Source organism: Halictus rubicundus, chromosome 5 (genome assembly GCF_050948215.1).
Source record: "Halictus rubicundus isolate RS-2024b chromosome 5, iyHalRubi1_principal, whole genome shotgun sequence".
Taxonomy (NCBI): Eukaryota; Metazoa; Arthropoda; class Insecta; order Hymenoptera; family Halictidae; genus Halictus; species Halictus rubicundus.
In genome coordinates, this window is record NC_135153.1 from 6,782,804 (window position 1) to 6,802,253 (window position 19,450).

A 19,450-nucleotide genomic window follows, 5' to 3' on the forward strand; every position below is an offset into this window, starting at 1 on the left:
AAAGTGTAGCTACGCTGAATTTTAATTATTTTTACAAAATATTTTATGAATTTATAAAATTACAACTATGCGGTAAATTCTTGATGTTAATAATTTAATTGATAAATGTAAAGTGTACACTTACTTTCGCATGAAACAATTAACTTTTAAATAACAGTATCTTCTTAATCAACTTTGGATTTCTTAATCAAAATTTCGATCTTACTTCCGACATTCCCTTTCAGCGGACGAAAGTAAGTTAAATAATTAATTCCGGGCTTGCGCGGCTAAACGCGGAGCCCTCGGAAATTGAGATAACAAGGTTAGTGCTGATTCCGCGAATATTAAATAGTTCTTTGAATTTCTGTTGGCCAGGCTATTTTTTTCCAACCGGAGCAGCCACTTCCCTACAAAAGCAATATGACCTTATTGCATAAATTTCGTTTGTGCGAAAAGAAAGGCGGAGAGATAAAAATGGATCCCGTATAATTAATGAGTATCTTAAGAATCAATTACCAAGGCAATTAAGTTGTCTTCCTTATAAAGAAATATTTAAAATATTGTACTTTATTATTTCCCAACGAACAGATACATTCCCATTTATGGAAGAGTCCTCATTGTACACATGAAATAAAAATATCATTTAGTATTTAAAATCTGCTGGATAGTAATAAAACTGGTCATGTCCCTGATCAATTATTAAATATTAAACCATTTACCGTTTTCATAAACCAAACCATTTTCTTTGATTAAAATCTTTGGGATTGGAAATATGATGTTGATATAATTCTTCAGAATTGAAAATACGATATTGATACAATTTTTTAGAATTGAAAATAATATATTGATATAATTCTTTAGAATTAAAAATATTATATTTATATAATTCTTTGGAATTGAAAATACAGATATAATTCTTTGGGGTTAATTCTTCAAGTTGCAAAAATAGGATTTTCAAAGACTGTGTTAAAGAGGATCTTTTTGAAAAATCAAAAATCATCGCCAGGAGCCCCTCAAAGCTAAACAAACTCGATTCCCCAGTCAATCATTGGCTTTAAAAAAGGGAAGACTCGATTAACTGGAATTCGATTTCCTGTAAAAAATATTTGTCACCCGGGAGGGGGGGGGGGGTCTAAATGGCGGCTGAATATTTGATGCGGACGCAGTTCGCGAAGACCCATAATACTGGAAGCCATAAATGCTCCAAACATCTGCGTGTTACGACCCTGGTACACAGCACCAGTCGAAGTAAAATCGACTGGAAGGGACGCGGAACCTTTCTTGCGTCAAGAAAAATTGTTCACAAAAGTTTACATCCTCGTAAAAGGAGCATTCTGTAAAACAGACCACCATAAATCAGCGACATTTTCTGTATGAGACGCTAACATCAACGGAACCATAAAATTCACGATTTTCCCATCGACTTGACTTCGAGTGTGACTGATATCGAAAGTTATATTACCCATGAAAATTATTTATACACCTAAGAATACAGCAAATACATTGTTTCTATCTGGATCCGCGAAACTATAAAAATTGCTGTAGAAATATTATGTACTTCATGGAATGTCAATGTGTACATACCAACATGGCGGCGCTCTTACCAAAAACGCTTAAAATCGCTCAACTGTAAACACGCATAACTTTTAAACCAGTGAATACCTAACATTAAAACTTGGATGTTCGTAATTTTCTCGCCACAATCTACAGGATTGCATAAAAAGAAGTTAAAAATTTTTGGTTTCCTGGTGTGAAGTTTAACCAATTTTCCACGCTCCAGATACTATGAATTCATGCAGTCTAGTAGCGAGGAAACCTAAATTCGGAAGAGGGCGTCTAAAACCATGTTTTCAAAGCTTAATCATTTTTATTGTGATTTAGTGTAATTTTATTCTGTATTCGAAATAAAGTTTATTTGCTATGGTTTCTTTTTGAAGACGATTTTTATAAGAAAGCTTCGAGTTTGAAATCTCGTAACACAATTTCAGCGGAGAAGCTGAAATTAATTAATCTGGAGATTGTTACGGTGTGACCACAGTTCAAGTGTTGTAGTTATTCTTGTTAACGGGAAAAAATTCGTGCAAACCGCCGATACTTCATTCGGCTCGGCTGTACATCGCGTTTAATCCGAGTTATAAATAGCCGGCCACAGAACGGCGAGCTTCTATATTTCTATTTTAGACACACGAATATTCCTTCGATACATGGAGATTACGGGAACACGGGACCCGTACCTACAATTTAATCGATCCGAGATATCGCGTGTATCGCGAAAATAACCGTGCGGTATTTTATTCGGTTTTGCAGAGAACTTCAACGCGGATTTCACCGCGGTCGTTGCAGAAACTGAATTTCGGGCGTTAATTTCATTCGGATGAAACGCGTTTCTGTCTGTTCGGTACTGTTCTAACCAGTCAAGCAGTTTCCATTAGCAAATAGTTAATTGGAACTATTATATCGAATCAAAGTATTGACTTTTAATTAAATTGGAACGGTTATAAACTGAATCTCGTCGGTGTACGTTCACACGAGTGAATAAATGCTACATTTGAATTAAAATATCAAAAGAACAAGAGGACATATTGTTTTTCACTTTTAATCAATTGGCCAGTGATTTCATTAATGTGTTCGTAACATGAATACACAATCAATTATATAATTCCTGATTGCAAGTATCTACTTTTTAATCAATGTGATGTACATTTACAAAAATCAAAAAAAAAAATCATAACTAAATCGTTAAAATTAAAACATATTTTTATTTGCAGCCGAACGAATTTATATTACAATTCAATAAAAAATATGTACATTAGACAAAACTCTACAAAAATATATCTGGTACCGCAAACAGTGTTTTGAGAAAACGTCTGCGGGAAAATGGTTGCCATGTTCTTCTAGTTTAAGATATCTAGCTCAAATTTTCAGCGAATACTACTTAAATACCGCGGAATAAGATGTACATATTGATTTCTCAAAGAAACATAACTTTCTGTAATAAAAAAATTGTTGAATTTCTCTTATTCTGGAATCGTTAAAAGATACGTAACCTCTTAACTCGTAATTCCCGGTTTACGAAAATGGCTGCCACGTTCTTCTAGTTTAGGATATCTAGCTCAAATTTTCAACAAATACTACTTAAATATCGCACAACAAGATGTACATATTGATTTCTTAAGGAAACACAATTTTATATAATAAAAAATTGTTAAATGTCTCTTATTCTTGAATCGTTAAAAATTACGTAACCTCTTAACTCGTCATCTCCAGTTTGAGAAAATGGCTGCCACGTCCTCCTAGTTTAAGATACCCAGCTAAAATTTTCAGCAACTACTTAAACATCGTGAAACGTAAGATGTGCATATTGATTGTTTAAAACAGCATAATTTTAAATATAAAAAAAAATATCGTTGAATGTATCTCACTTTTCAACGATTCAAAATGACCCCTTAAGACGGTTCTGGCTCTTGGGTCCAAATACGTGAAATGTTAGCAGACAAAAGGTTAACGAGGATAATAAAATATTTGTTCCAGTCATTGTACAAGCTGACAGCAGCGGATTGATTCCCAGGAGGTTCACCAGGTTCCTGATATCCAGCGAATCCGAGAACGAAGACGATGGCGCCGACAGCGGCGTCTTCGACCTACAGGACGAGTTACTGTCGAGGTATTTGGAAGTTTGCCCGAACGCCGTTGTGGAAACATCGAAAGTGCCGAAGGAGGAAATTTCTGTGGCCTGGACCAGTCCTACCGAAGGTAGCGGTTGCATATTTATCAGGTGAAGGGATATTTTAATAAAAAAGCATGAACAACAAACATATTATCTATTCCTTCATTGACGTTTGCCTCGTTGAACTGTCTTTGAGTTGTCGCGGAACCAGGTGGTCCCAAGAAGTAATTTCACTATTTTCTCGATAAAGTGCTAGACTGTGTATGTTTATGCAAAATAAAAATTGTCTGCTTCTACTGCAAGAGACAGGAGCCAGGTATTTGACAACTTAAAATGAATACATTGGCGTACTTTAATCTCTCTACTGTTTTAAAACGCACCTACTCTTTTTTGCTATAAACGAATGTTGAATCATCATAAAGATATTCAGTACAGGTTGCTGAAGAAGATCGCCCAATGTTGCTGAATTTCTAATTTTCCCTCAGACGAAGGCTGGAAAATAGTAGATTACTGACTGATTAAGTCACCTAATTATTGATAGACTTTTCGTAGATTGTTTTAACACTAGAACTACCTAGCATAGAAACTAGTTAGAACAATAGAAAATGTTTTATAAAAACTGAGAAAATGCAATTGCTCAATAATTTTCCACAGTGGTCTCTTCCTATTTCCAGTAATCATAAAATAAATTTGAAGTCGGTCATTTGGACTCTCTTCTGGTAGTTCTAGCGTTACTAATGTTGTCCTTGGAATTCTGGCGACTATGGTTCGCACCAGCGTCGCCAGATCAAGACTCGCGTCCCCACTCTAACTTCCCCTTCCACCGCGCTACTCCCCACGCTTCCGCCGCGGCTCGGTCACGTGACGCGTTCCGTCTCTGTCGTGCATACTCCGGTACCGGCAGAGAGGGGGCAACTTTCTCCCCTCGATTCGTGCTCCCTCCCCTCATCTGGCGACGCTGGTTCCGCACCGCGCGAAAGTTTCGAACAGTGGTTCTCAACCGTGGATCGGCGAGAGAAATGGCAGAGGCGGAGTCTCGGTAACGCGTGTCCGTTTCTCGTTTCTTTTCTGGAGCACAGGGCAACGATATTGGAAACGCCGGATACGTGGTACATGGATGATCCGAACTTAGTTCTGAAGGTCTGTCAGGACTTGAAAGCGGAAGCGGACGATCAGGGCCCGGTGTTGCAGGATTGCTACGCCTGCGACGAGGCGAAGTACGAAGTTACTTTCGAGGGACTTTGGTCTAGAAATACCCACCCTAAGGCACGTAAGAACCTCGTCAAATAAAATCGACAGTCGGAAGTGCATGGAACTGCTGGGCTATCGATCCTCTCGCATTTTTAGGCTTCTCCGGAGAAGCGTGAAAAAGCTGATTGCTGCCTTCGCTTAGATATTAAAGACTCTCTAACGATGCACCAAACACAGGCTTTCTTTTTAACACTAGAACTACCGAGTAATAAATACACCCGACGAATATTGCTTTGTAATCATGACAAGACTACATCTATTCAAACCTAATACAATTTTTATTCTAACATGTGCTTCAATGAAAAAGTTCATTTTTATAATTTCAGTAATTGTGAAAGAAAAAATTAGGAACCAGTCATTTTGACTGGTTCGGTAGTTCTAGTGTTAAAGTATATCAGTCGTTTATTTTGTAAGTGGCCTAAGTCCATTTGTCAATTATTTTTTGTTGCCCGTAATTGCGTGTACAACTTCAAGTTAGCTATCATAAACAACATTTGCGATTAAATATATTCAGAGTATATACGATAATTTTGGGCACATAAGTTTTCGCAGTTAGTTCAATAATTAAAACCATTACTTTGAAAATGGCCTAAGTCCGATCCATTATTGATAATGTCCGAACGCAGTGATGAATGTAATTTTAATTAATTAGTTTTTTTTTTGGCATCATAGAAATGTCATTATAGAAAAATAATTTACTGTTCGTCCCTCAAGATTATTATAATGTTATCAAAAAGTGCCGGAAAGGTAATGAAAATATTCTTAGAAACGTGAGAATTTGTTTGAGAGTGTCTAATCTTAAAAAAAAAATGATTGGAGAGTGTTGAATCTTTTAAAAAAAGAAATTGTTGGAGTGTTCGTTCGTTTGTTGTCCAAAGAACGTAAACGCACGTTCTTCGTGGACAACGGCGAAATTGAGAGATTCAGAAGTGGTCGATGTAATTAACGGATGAATTGGCCGCCTCTCTACGTATGTAATTATCCGGCTACGGTTTCCTGAATTTGAGGAAATTTGTCAATATTTCATCGGTGCATGATTACGCAGTGCGACGAACCTTTGATGTTTACATTAACCAGAAATTCTGCCGTGTATTTCGCCGGCCACGTTCGCATTAATTTAATTCATAAACTCGAGATCGTAAGCTGATCGTAACAATTGAGAATCGCATAATAAAGTGCACTATATCGCACAGCAAATAAAAGCATTAAATATAATCGCTGACTCATTAGAGGACGGAATTATTTCATTTGCTGAGAACGTTGGTACACTCTGTCGTTCGATTATCGTTGTTAATGGCAGAATGAAAATGTAAATTTTACATAAGCTTACATAAACTTGACATTTTATTTGAAACTTTCTGTAGAAGAATAAATGAACAATGAATAATTTATGAACTGCAAATTTTGTTGGTTTTTAAGATTAATTTTATTGATAGATGATATTAGTTGATAAGTATTTTGTTTGAATAATTTTCTTGTCTCGAAACAGGATTTTCCGAGCAAGGGATGGCTGATTAGGTTCTCAGACGTGATTGGAGCCTCGCATACAGTCGATTATAGATTTTGGAGATACAACGGAGAGGCCAGCGAAGGTTTGCGACAAGTGGCAGAGCTTGGATCAACCAGAAAACTAGAATCCGAATTGAAAGAGCAAGTAAATGCTTCCAAATTAACCTACTACAAGGATTTTGCCTTTAATAGAATTTTGTTTTATATCTAAACAATTACTACCATAGCAATCTCATAACTTCAATATGAAAAAATTGAAAGCATAAAATAAAAACCTTTCCATCTCACAATATTTAAAATACCTTCCTAACAATTTCATAATTTCAATAATAATGCCACTGGAATCATAGAACTAGAAAAAATTGAAAGCATAAAATAAAAATAAAAAGGATTTTTATGCAAAATAAAAATTGTTTGCATCACTAGCAAGACACGGGAACCACATAGAAATTGATTCCGAATAGTTTTAATGAGCTGAAAGTAATATCCACTGTTTCACATTTGGCCGACCTATTTTTCTCATGAATGCGTAAAATCCGCAGTCCGGTAGTAAGTGAATTGTAATTTTTATAATCGGTGGAGTCTGATAAAAGTTCATTTGTATCAGCGAGTACGGTAACCCGTGAATTTTTATGTGTAGACGTTTTTTCATTTTTTCGTAGAGCGAGCACATCAGAACCATAATTAAAGCCAGAGGAATAAGTTACCCCAACGTGACTGGCAAAACTTTCGCGGTATTTCGCGTCGACCGGAAACACCATCTCGTGTCCTTGGTGTCCATGCTTGGTAAGATTATTACTTTAATACTCCAAAGAAAAATATGTAGTAACACATTTCGTTTCATATATGGTTCCTAGCACAATTAACGTTCATTCCTGTGGATTTTGTTTGTTCGCCATATTTATGCACACGTGCAATATTCAAACTTTAATATTCGTGTACTATTTCATACTGGTACAATAAATATAGCTGTTTTTATTTCCTCACATTTAATGTACACGGTGTTCGACTACAGGTGGGAGAAAATTTACGGGGTGGTTCTTCACGACAATATAAAACGAAAATGAACAGTAAAAAAATTGTAATTTCGGCTACAGTTCTTAGTTATTAGCAATTTAAAATCCGCCTGAAATGCGGCAACCCGGCCAACAGAGGTGTACATGCATACGTCATAGAGGCGCGCTACAGTCACGTATCAAATGACAAATACTCCGCGTGCCTCCCAAGAAGTCACCTGGCAAGAATTCGGTGTGTATACCGTCCGATTGGGTCATTCCACGCGCATCTTCGGTTCTAGCCGAATTATTGGCTAAAGTGACGTCAAAGCCTAACCCTTGGACGCGAGCAAGGACCCCCTTTGATACGTCACTGTCGCTCGCCTTTATGATGTAAGCAACGTACACCTCTGTTGGCTGGGTTGCCGCATTTTAGGCGGATTTTTAATTGATAATCAATAAAAAATGAAGCCGATATCGCAATATTCTTATTCTTGATTTTTGTCTTGCATTGTCTTGGAGAACCACCCCCTAAATTTTCTCCCACCTGTAGTCGAACACCCTGTGTAAATACAGCTCTTTTCACTTTGATATTTTTCATGTGTAAATGCCACTCTTTTTATTTTAATACTTATCATATATAAATGTAACTATGTCCATTTTGATATTTTTCATGTATAAACGCCACTCTTTCCATTTCGATATTTTTAACATATAAATACTTTTATTTCTCCTTTATTAATACTTAATATTTGTAATGCATCATTACAGCCCTCTTTTTATTTCGATATTTTGAATGCATAAATACATCTCTATTTCCTTTGATATTTTTCACATACGGATACAGCTCTGTTTATTTCAATGTATGTTTCATATTAATATTTCATAGTTCGTTTTCGACGTATAAATTCAGTACCCGTTCTTCTCATATTTTCAACGTACAGCTCGTTTTATTTTCACGCTTTAATGTACAAGTTCTTTCATTTCTCACGTGTCAAATTTTAATTTAACTGTCTCGCGACGAATAGTACTTGAAACGGGGACCGTCGAGCATAGTAATAAAATAAAAGAAAATAACAGACGTTCGAATGTTAAGCGTAGAAAATTTCTGCAATAGCGACGGGTGCCAGAGTACGGGTGTCGACAGTTCCGTAAATCGACGAGAATATCTCGAGGAAATCTCGAAAATGGACGTTTCTCCATTACGCGGGTGGACTTTCAAATTACAATGATTGTTCTGAAAAGTTTCGAGAACGGTTTGCATTTTAATTTGAAGTTCCGGAAGTTCTAACCAAGTAACCGGCGCTTATTGACCAGTGAGCCGCGTTATGGGATGTAAAAAATGATTTTACAGACCCGTCCCCGGATTGGATAGTCGGAGTTTCTGGTCTGGAATTGTGTCTCTCTAATGGTTCGTGGATCGAGCACAAGGAATTGAACCTGTATCCTTACGACGCTGGTACCGACAATGGACTCACATATTTGGTGAGTTGAATCACTACTTTCGAAGTACAGTGATTTCTCTATATATGTCGCCAAGGCCTGCATGATAAGCGTCGCGAAATTATCCCCACTACCGCGGGGTATACCCCGTGAGGGGCCACGAAGCTCGAGAGGAGTGTAAACACAACACGGCTCCAGGTATGTCTTCTGGACGATACATATGTTGACATATATCGAGAATTCACTGTATTTCTTTAAACTTTGTGTACGGTAAGCGTGCCAATAGGTTTCTTAATTGCTACGTTGTGTTTGAAAGAAGTTGAGAACGAGTATTTTTGAAAGTATTACAAATATTTCCCTGGGAATTATTGAAATCTTAAATTCTGGAAAAAAGAAAAGCTGGTCTTTTATTTTCTAAATAATTAAATTGTTAGATTGCATTTTTAAACATGAATCTTTCCTAGAAGGGACAGTGCTGTTCCTCTGAATAAAAATCCCGAAAGAAAATTGTATTAAAATAGATTCGACTTGAAAAGGCAGATTAAATATCGTCTGGGAGAATCGATTGAATCTATGGCACGGCTTTGCCAGCCGAAACACTTCAGAAGAACAAAATGAACGTCAGCTGTCGGCCGCAGGGAATCCCATAATAAAGTTGACGGGTGGCTCCCGATCCTAACAATTGACAATAGGGCTGCAGGTCTCGCGAAAATCGCTGACGACGCCATAGTAAACGTGCCTCCCCCCGACACTTTTCCGGCCGATCGGGAATTTTCCCTCGCGATTTTCCGTCGCGGCGTCTCTGGCTTCCGGTCTGTGAAAAGCGCGCCATTTCCACGCCCGCGGCCTCGCGCGATTAATGAGCTACAACCTCCGGTTAAATTAAAAAAAAAATCAGTTTCTCAAAAACACGTTACATCCTAAAAAATTTCATTTGGAAATTCGCGAAACTGCTGAATTCACAACTCCGAAAGTTCACTCGCGTTGCACACTGGTATTACCAAAAAATATCTGAAAAACTACTGGACCAATTTCTGGATCGGACTATTATTCAGTTTTTGACCGAGCGGATTTTCGATTCGTACATTTTTCCTCTTTTCGCAAACAAAAGAGGCGAAAAGTTTGGGTAAAAAATTATATATTCGATAGCTTTTGTAACTGTTCTAAAATTGAATTTATTATTATTGAAAGAGGAGCTTTTTCACAGAAAAGGGGGAAAGAAAATTGTTCATAAAAATTATTTATATACATAAACTTTATTTGATTCCCCTAGGGGTTACAAATCCGTCTTTACAAAAATTAAATTACAACTTCCATCGCCACTTTTCCATTTTCACTTAAACCTAACTTAATGCTAACTTAAACGTAAACTTAACCTAAACATAATTCTCTATATATATATATATATAAAGAGAGTATATTTACAAACATAAAAATTATTTAACTTTACCAATTTTAAATTATTTTACTTTATCAATTTTCGATTTTTGTCCGCACTGAAGGAACAATTTCCCGAATAAACTGATTGCGTAAAATCGAGGGGATTTTTCAAAAATGAATGTTACAATTTTCGTTGCACACAAATACGTGCAGTCTCCAGATTCGCCAACGGAACCTCAGGATCCCATTCGGCGGATAACTTCTTCGTTCCCGAACGATTCAAGGTCGCCGTTCTACGACCCGTTCGGTTTGGACATGAAACCACTGGCCAAACTTTATCTGAACCGGCAAAGACTCTACGAGAAGACCTGCGACGGTGTACCGGACGATGCGGCTGAAACAGGTGTTACTACTCCTCCGCCTGGCAATAGTCGCAAAAATAGCAAGTATTCCTTTTCGTTGTTTTCTTTTACGTTTTGGCTGTGAGCACAGGAACAGGAAGCGGGAATAGAGCATTTGCTTTCCCTTATAATTCTGAATGGGCATAAATGTATCAGAGAATTTCAAAATATCGAATCTCCAGATTCCAAAATCTTAATTTTTCCTTCTAACATTAGAACAACTATCAGTTTGGCAGGTTCCACATTTTTAAACTTACAACTGTAGAGATTGCACATTATGAAGAATTATTCAATTTTATTTCCTTCGGCGTATATTGTAATCGAACTCGTTACTCAGATCTAAACAAATACATTCTGGTTATTGTTATATCTAATATAAAGTACAGTAAAGTCTTTGTCCAAGCCCAATCCTCGGGTCCGTGCTGTGACATAGATCGTATAGGGCTACTATTTTCTTGTGGCCGCGCCGAACGTAGAAAAAGGACTTAGAAAACGAGGATGTAGGAAATATAGTTCAAATTATATCGTGTTCAGTGTCATTTTAATCAGAAAAATGTCACAACAAGTTGGTGAAAGTCCCGTAAAAAAATAATGAAAAATAAAGAAGTTATGTATCAGATTATGCGGCATATTTATCCCCCAGCGGAGGGGATAGGCGAACTGACTAAGATCGTGTAGCTCCGTTCGGCTTACATCAAGACTTTACTGTAGTCACCATTAATGATCCGTAAATCTAGTGTCGACTACCCTCTTGGACAAAGTATACCCTCCGTTCGGATTCATTAATTTAATAAAAATATAATTTCACCTCTGTATCAGAAATTTTCATTTCTTTGCCTTCAAGGTCATCCAAAGGTCATGGTACGCTAGGTCGTTGAATGCGTCTTGATACGGGCTGTAATACTGTTAAGTCAAAAATACAAAGTGCCATTTTAAAAAATGAAGGTGACCTTAACAAAACTAAAAAAAATTTTTGTCGAACTTTTTTTTATTGTAATGTATAGCCAATCGAAAACTGATCAACTTTCGTTGAAAATATTTGTTTGTCAGATTATGGCAAGTGCTTGAAAAATCGTGAAAAGTGTTACGTGGGTCACCCTGTATATTTGGTGTTATTCAAAAGATCTAAAAATTCGATTTCACTAGCGCGTTGCCCCGTGGAATACGATCTTTCGAGTAGAGGTTCTCCCGAGCGGAAAAAAATAAACTTCCGTGAAAAATCTGTTCCCTCTTGCGGTTTCTATGTCGCAGACTGTTTGCTTAATCCCTGCGAGAGATGTTCAAGCAGACACGAAGGAGATGGAGGTAAACGAAACCTGGAAGTAGACTCGAATTCTTATTTGCTTGCTTGTTTGTAGAAATTAGAAGGCGGTGGACCGTGAGCGATTTCCAGCTAACAAATAATCCGAACGCCGGTTTCCTGTGAAATTGCAAGAGATACGGATACAGTTGGCAAAAAGTTATTTACAAAATTTAGATTGTTTCCTGTATCGATCTGCGTTAACGTTCACGACCCAGCGCTCCGCCCCATTTTATGTATTTATGTTTATCCGAGCACCTTATTTATTTGTCCACTCGTGCAGAAGTGATCAACATTTATATTACTCACTGTTTTTCCCGATACACAAGCCGTTATTTATTTATTGTGTATGGAATGGTAGAGAGCTTTGTGATTTATAATTATTTAAGGAGCACAACGAAGGTGTAGTGGGTGTATATTCATTGAAAGAACACTTTTAATATTTATTTAGGGAGCAACTTATTTCCGATTTTTTCTAATGGGATGCAAACCTTTTAACTAAAAATGTAATAGACTTTTTAGCGTCATTTTTGGCAACAATGCGTCAAGTTGGCAGTCAAAATTCAATAAAACAATTTTGCAACGTATTTATGTTGTTTCAATTTGTATCATTTTCGAAAAAACATGTCATATCGTATAAAAATATTTTAGAAAAAATGGATCACGAATGCAATGGTCCCAAGCTTTGCAATTATAGTAAAATTGGAAAACTGTTCAAATACTTATTGAAACGACTATGTTTAATATTTGCAATCGAACATATTTATGATACAACCTAATGAATCTTCTCGTTGACAAACAATGTACTTTCTGACGTATACAGAAGCGTGCAAAGTGATGGAATGGGGTCCTTGGAGCGCATGTTCTGCGACATGTGGTCGTGGCAACCAACTGAGGCAGAGGCATTACCAGGACGAAGACGCTGCCAGGGCGAACAAGTGCAATGTTAAGCTAACTGACAGGGCAACCTGTCGTGGGAAGATCCTCCAGTGGTAATTAAAATAATATATTAATTACCCCTTATTGGTTGGTAATTGTAATGTTTTCCCAAAATCGTCAGCGTACTGTCAACAATACAGCGTTCATCACCAACCTAAAAAATGTGGACACTAAGCAACTTGTGTGCACAAATAATTATCTATTGTTTCACTCATTAGTACCTATACAGGGTGTCCCAAAATGTTGTATTGCCATATTATATCGTGCTTGGTGTCATTTTAATCAGAAACACGGGACGAATAAGATGACAAAAGTTTCCTGAAACAAACAATCAAAAATTAGACAAATTGCAATCTTTCGGTTCGCTTGCATTAGTGTGGGTCTCACCGATACTCGGCCCCTCGCTGGCTCGGTCGTCGAGCGTGTTTACCGCTTGACTGGTTCCGAGGGAGATTCCCCCAGTGGTGGGGATGTAATGTTGCCAGTTAGGGTGGAGATCTTCGCGACAGATACGGAGATAATACTGTATTTGGTAACAGTACAGCGGGGCGGAACTCAGGACTGTTGAACACCGACTTCTGCGCCCTGGACGATTGGAGCAGCTGGAGTTCGTGCACGACGACCTGCGGTCCCGGCAAAATGACGAGACGGCGGAACTTCCGGCACAAGAAGAACCGGAAACAGTGCAAGATGATCCCCGATGGGCCCGAACTGCAGCAAACAATGGATTGCCCGAACCACCCACCGTGTTCGGACGCGGATCCGGCCGCGGACGCCGAAGAGGTAAGCGAAACGCCTATCCAGGAGGAGGACGCTAACGATGATCAGGACACCGGTGAAGGAAAGGATTACCCAGGAGAGGAACCGGCGATGAAGGTAACCGAGGAATGGCTGCAGGTACAGAATATATCCGTCAGGCCGTTTGCCAGAACTTGCCACTAATTGACAAGTAACACCGGCGCTTATACTCGTTTGCGAACGTTGCAAAATGCATCGCATCACGTTAACAATAACAACCTGGTACCGGGCTCATCGAATGGGAACGACGCACAGTGCGCCCAAATCCGGATTTGCCAATTCGGCATCAATGTACAGTCGTCTCTCCTATAACACGGTTTCCAAAAGGTTTCCTAAAAAGGTTTCGGTATCAGTGTACAGTCATCCCACTTATAACACGGTTTCGATAGAGCATGGTACAAAAATTAAGACGGCCCTCTTTCGATGCTATATTGTTTTATATTGTTTCAAACAGCTTGAATTCGTTGGAGATGTTAAAAAGATTAAATTCCTGAGTAATAAATAATATTTTTTTAAGTGCTATTGATCCTATTTGCGAAGAAAAATTTTAAAAATAATTATTTATGCATTTCTTAGTAAATTAATCATTCTAACATCTCCAAAAACTTGAAGCAGTTTGGTCGAGTTTTAAAAAAATTGTTTGAAAATTTTTATGTTGCATAAAAATCCGCAGTCTAATATCGACAAAATAGTTTTTCGTTTTTTATTTTTCTCACAAAAGTGTAGCGTACTGTGCGGCGTTATTACAAGAACAAAAGATTCGTATTGAATAGCGATCAGCGAGATCTAATACGCAGATAATAATTTATGCGATATGTACAGTTCAATGTTTCATTGTGCATCGCGCATTCATTCTCGAAGAATCGAGCGCGGTACGATGATTATTGTATTTGCAGTTGTATAAATGCTCAAAACATGTTCGAACAGCTAATTTCTCATTGTTCACGAGAATCATTAACGACCGATATCGTGTTCTCTTTTAATAACCCGGTCGACGTTCGTATCATCACTAACGAATCTCGAATTTGTACGGACAACAACTTTATACGTCATACCTGCACCATTTCTCGCAGACGCATCCATGGCACTGGCTTCCTCACGTAAGTTGATTTACTCGGGAAGGATCGAAACGACGAGCGGTTGAAACAAAAGCGAAGATATTCGGCTAGTTTCATTTTGCTGCAGCTCAAATTTCAACCTAATGTCTGCCATTTAGATTCTCAAATATCAAGAACTGGCAAGGTTTCGAAAATGAAATAATAAATGTTAAAATAAAATAATGCTCACCATTGTTTATTTGATTAAATCATCTTTCGTTGCAGTTGATATGATTTTATTTTATTTTATTTTATTTCATGGTAAATTTATATTTATTATTTTCTTCTATATTTATTTCATTCACTTGTACCGTAATTCGACATATGTCAACAACACGGGTCTTGTCAGCGTCTTGTATCGTCCAGGAGACATACCCTGAGTCGTGTTATGTTTACACTCCTCGGCGTCCGAGGCCTCTCGAACGACCCCGCGGTAGTGGGGATAATTCCGCGACGTTTATCATCCAGCCCTTGGCGACATATGTACAGAAATCACTGTATTCCGTATAATCGTATTATTCTTTCTTTCGATCATTCTGCTCGTAAATGATAATTTTTTCATTTCATTCGAAACGTCACAATCTCGATTAACAACATGTTTCGTTCTTTGTTATTTCGCGTCGCAGTTGAGTATTATCATTTGTTCAGTGCATTTAATTTTCACGTTACGTTGCACTAAAATATTTGATCTCCCATCGATGCTTCAATTGTAATTCGTTTGCAGTACTTCATAATATGTTAATTGTGATTGTAAAATATTCGAACATTTCGGAAATATTTCAACCTTTTGCGTTGGTTCCTTTGCATCCTTTCATTATTGATAATTTGCGACAGATTGAGTGAATTCGATTGGAAAATCGAGCACCGGAAAAAAAAATGAATTTGTTGCTGTACTGTTTCTGGTGTGACATTAAACGCTGAACTGTGTTCAGCACCGCCAAAGCAAGCCGCTATCAAACTAAATTGAGAGCTAAACGAAATGTAATCTAATGTGAACATATGCAAAGGGTTGAAAGCTCAAGAAACTCTGAAGATTGATTAACCAAACGTGATTACCGTGAATTTCTTCCCTCGTTAGAACTGTTCCGAAGATCACTACACAGAGTGGTCACTGTGGTCCCCCTGCAGTTCCAGTTGTGGGCCCGGTGTTCAACTACGATCGAGGCTTGTCATAAAAAATTGGAGCAGTTTAGGGGACAACGACGAAGACATCAGCCCCGAGGAGTGCAAGCAGCAGCAAGCTGCCTGCATAGCTAACATTCCGACTTGCGATTTTTCGAAGGAAGAAGCTGAACGTGAGTTTCGAAGTTTTCTATTCAAAAATAGGAACAATTCCTTTCCACTAGCAACAATGCCTCTTTGTTTTCAATTATTTCTTTATGAAACCTGTGCCGACATATTTGCGACATTTTTCTGATTAAAACGAGTCCAAACACAACGCAATTTGGACCAGAGTTACTTGTTTAATTCACGATTCAGTAGAACCTCGACTATCCGAACTGTTGTCACCCGAATACGTGTTCCGCGTGTAAACAGTGCAGTATAGGTGTATTCAATCAGTAAAGGGTTAATCTAACACTGTAGTTGGACAACTGTCCTATTATCGGAACTATCAGACGCTGCACTGATTAATTCGGATAGTCGAGGTTCTACTATTTCGTGGATTAATCCGGTAACTACGATCGAAATTGCGTCGTGTTTGGTATCGTTTGAATCAGAAAAATCTCAGGAATATATTGGTAAAAGTTTCATGACAAATCATCAATCTCTGGACACGCAAGTGACATTTCGCTCCCAAAGTTGACGAGACCCCGACATATAGAGGGCGTTCGACTACAGGTGGGAGAAAATTTAAGGGGTGGTTCTCCACGACAATATAAGTCGAAAATGAAGGATAAAAATATTGTGCTTCCAGCTTCATTTCTGAGTTATTAGCAATTAAAGATTCGCCTAAAATGCGGCAACCCAACCAACACAGGTGTACGTTGCATACGTCATAGAGGCGCGCGACAGTCACGTATCACGTGACAGATACTCCGCGTGCCTCGCAAGAAGTCACTTGGCAGAAATTAGGCAGGAATGCGGCTGTAAACCGTACGATTGGATCATTCCACACGCATTTTCGGTTCCAGCCGAATTATTGGCTAAAGTGTGTGACGTCAAAGCCTGACCATTTGGTACGAGCGAGGACCCCCTTTGATACGCGACTGTCGCGCGCCTTTATGACGTATGCAACGTACACTTCTGTTGGCCGGGTTGTCGCATTTCAGGCGGATTTTTAATTGATAATAACTAAAAAATGAAGCCGAAATCAGAATTTTTTATTCTTCATTTTCGTCTTATATTGTCTTGGAGAACCGGCCCTTTAATTTTCTCACACCTGTAGTAGTCGAATAGCCCATATATCGAGAGATTACTATACACATCTTGGTCTGGCAGTTCATATCGAAATTGCATCTAGCATGACCCAAGGGCTTTCAGCCACCTTGAAGGTTCTTTTGTTCCGCCAAAATTACAGCGGCTCTCTTGTATACGACGCCTGGAAGTTATAATCCGGGAGCATAAGCCTGGAGTGCTAACATCTGCGGCTGCTGCAATTAGGTGGCGCAAGGCAGTACGGTGAACACATATCACAGCCTTGGGGAGTCGTGTACCTTGCAATTATCGGACTCTTTCACACAGTTTCCATGTTTCCAGTATTTTTAGCAAACACGAAGTTCTAAAAATATCCGCTTGAGAAATTAATACACGGTTGTTCCAGCATTCTCCGAAGGTCCTCCAATTTATTTGTCGTATTTTAGAAACGTCGAACACACCGACGCGTTCTATAATCGATAATCGACCGTTAAAGTAAACGAGTTGAATGTGCTCGAAAAAAATTGCAATTTAATGTTGAATCGATTCCAGAGATTTGCAGCGAACCGGTGAAGAAAGGAACCTGTAATGGCAACATTTTGCGAGCGTACTTCGACAAACAAGCGGTTCGTTGTCGATTATTCAGTTATTCCGGCTGCAACGGAAATCGAAATAATTTCCAGACGGAACAAGAGTGCATGAGCGTCTGCGGCGACTTCCAAAGTGAGTTCAATTATTTTTTTCTTCTAATACGTCTTCAATGGCGAAAGCACTTCGGTTGTCGTAAAAATCCTGTGAAACATTCGACAGCGTGAAATCAGTTTTTAACGAGATCTTTTACCTTACTTTGTACACGCTTGCTCGCGAAACAAAGGAGAGCTGAGAACAAACTCTTCGGCGGCGGTGAAAAACATTAAGGTGTCTCTCAGCAGCGTTCTCAGCTATCATATACCTGCGCAGGATCAACGCAGCTCGAAGACTAAACGAGCTCATCATGGTGACGCTGATTCTGAAACAATTGCTTGCCCGTTCAAAACCATTCAAATTTCCGCTGAACTGTGTCTGGCTATATTTACGCTTTTTCTACTTACGCGCCAGAGTCCTATAGAATGGTCTTGAACGGTCGAATAATCTTTATCCGGATTCAGTTTATATCAATTCGCATTTACTTGTTTAATCAACTAGGCATTTATTTAGAGAAAGATAATGATTACTTGACTAATAACACGCAACTGTTCTTGTTTATCGCATTATTCCGTTGGTACCAAAATGGCGTCCAGTTTCTTACTTGAAACTGACGTTTCTTTCTTTTATAACTTTTATCATTAAATTCTTTTAATATTTCGTCACACATGCATAAAATTTGCAATGTTGAATTTTAATTTTTTTAAGGTATTAGTTTTTATAATGGAACTTATCGGTGTCATTTCTTACAGAAAAATTACAATTCAAGGGGATGAAACCTGATAGTCAGGTGATTGAATCGTCGGACGATACGGAGAATTACGATTGCCAGGTGTCTGAGTGGAGTAATTGGTCGGAGTGCATAGGTTGTCAAGGATACACAATTAGCACCAGGGAAATTCTGGTAAATTATGGCTGTACCACTAAATTGTTTCTGTGAAATTGATTTCCAATAGGTGATTTTATAAAAATATAGAAATAATTTAGTGTATCCAAAACAGCAAATTTCAAATTTTTATCTTAATACTGGTATTAAAAAACAATTCTAATGCCGTTCTACTTATTGTTCCTTCTTTCTGCTTCTACGCAGATGCCACGTAAAGGCAACGGCAAAAATTGTCCGAAGAAGCTTCACCGTAAAAAGAAATGCCGCAAAATCCCACCGTGCTGTAAGTGACATGATCAGACAGAACAATGGGAATTAAAAATCTATTAGCACTAAATAAACTAATCATTTGTAGCGCTGCAAGGCGATGGAGTAGGACGACGCACTTATCGCGACTCAGCAGCAGAAGAAAATGAAGGTGAATGTTAAATATTGAAAGAAATATTGACTTTTCACTTTACCAGAAAAAAAATAGTCATAAAAAATAATTTTATTCGACCTCTTACAAAACAGTAAAAATTATTTAAAGGTTTTAAAATGTATTAGTTCCAACTGATTAAAATGATTGAGAAAAGAAATAAATTATCTAGCTCCTATGGTATTTTGCAATGCAGACACTTTTTATTTTGCATAAATATCCACAGTATAGTCATTGACTTGGTTGGTTCGATTTGACGGGGTTTTTTAAGGGGTTGTGAATTTTGTCAACCTATTAAGTCTATAATTAGGCGCGAATTTTAATGAATAATTAAGCTGTAATATGTTT

At 38.0% G+C, this 19,450-nt stretch overlaps 1 protein-coding gene across 6 annotated transcripts in view; it reads left to right on the forward strand.

Annotated features, from left to right (window-relative positions):
• LOC143354068 (spondin-1) overlaps window positions 1-19,450 on the forward strand; it is a 46,224-nt gene that overhangs the window by 25,324 nt on the left and 1,450 nt on the right. For 2 of the 6 annotated variants that reach the window (XM_076787800.1, XM_076787799.1), the window contains exons 4-17: window positions 3,511-3,754; window positions 4,726-4,912; window positions 6,387-6,551; window positions 7,069-7,192; window positions 8,756-8,886; window positions 10,438-10,666; window positions 12,749-12,917; window positions 13,404-13,761; window positions 15,838-16,054; window positions 17,667-17,837; window positions 17,989-18,111; window positions 18,551-18,702; window positions 18,889-18,967; window positions 19,040-19,102. In XM_076787800.1, the coding sequence (XP_076643915.1) occupies window positions 3,511-3,754; window positions 4,726-4,912; window positions 6,387-6,551; window positions 7,069-7,192; window positions 8,756-8,886; window positions 10,438-10,666; window positions 12,749-12,917; window positions 13,404-13,761; window positions 15,838-16,054; window positions 17,667-17,837; window positions 17,989-18,111; window positions 18,551-18,702; window positions 18,889-18,967; window positions 19,040-19,102 (2,412 nt within the window). The remainder of the gene's footprint in view (window positions 1-3,510; window positions 3,755-4,725; window positions 4,913-6,386; window positions 6,552-7,068; window positions 7,193-8,755; window positions 8,887-10,437; window positions 10,667-12,748; window positions 12,918-13,403; window positions 13,762-15,837; window positions 16,055-17,666; window positions 17,838-17,988; window positions 18,112-18,550; window positions 18,703-18,888; window positions 18,968-19,039; window positions 19,103-19,450) is intronic. The other 4 variants (XM_076787803.1, XM_076787801.1, XM_076787802.1 and 1 more) reach the window with 4 other exon arrangements.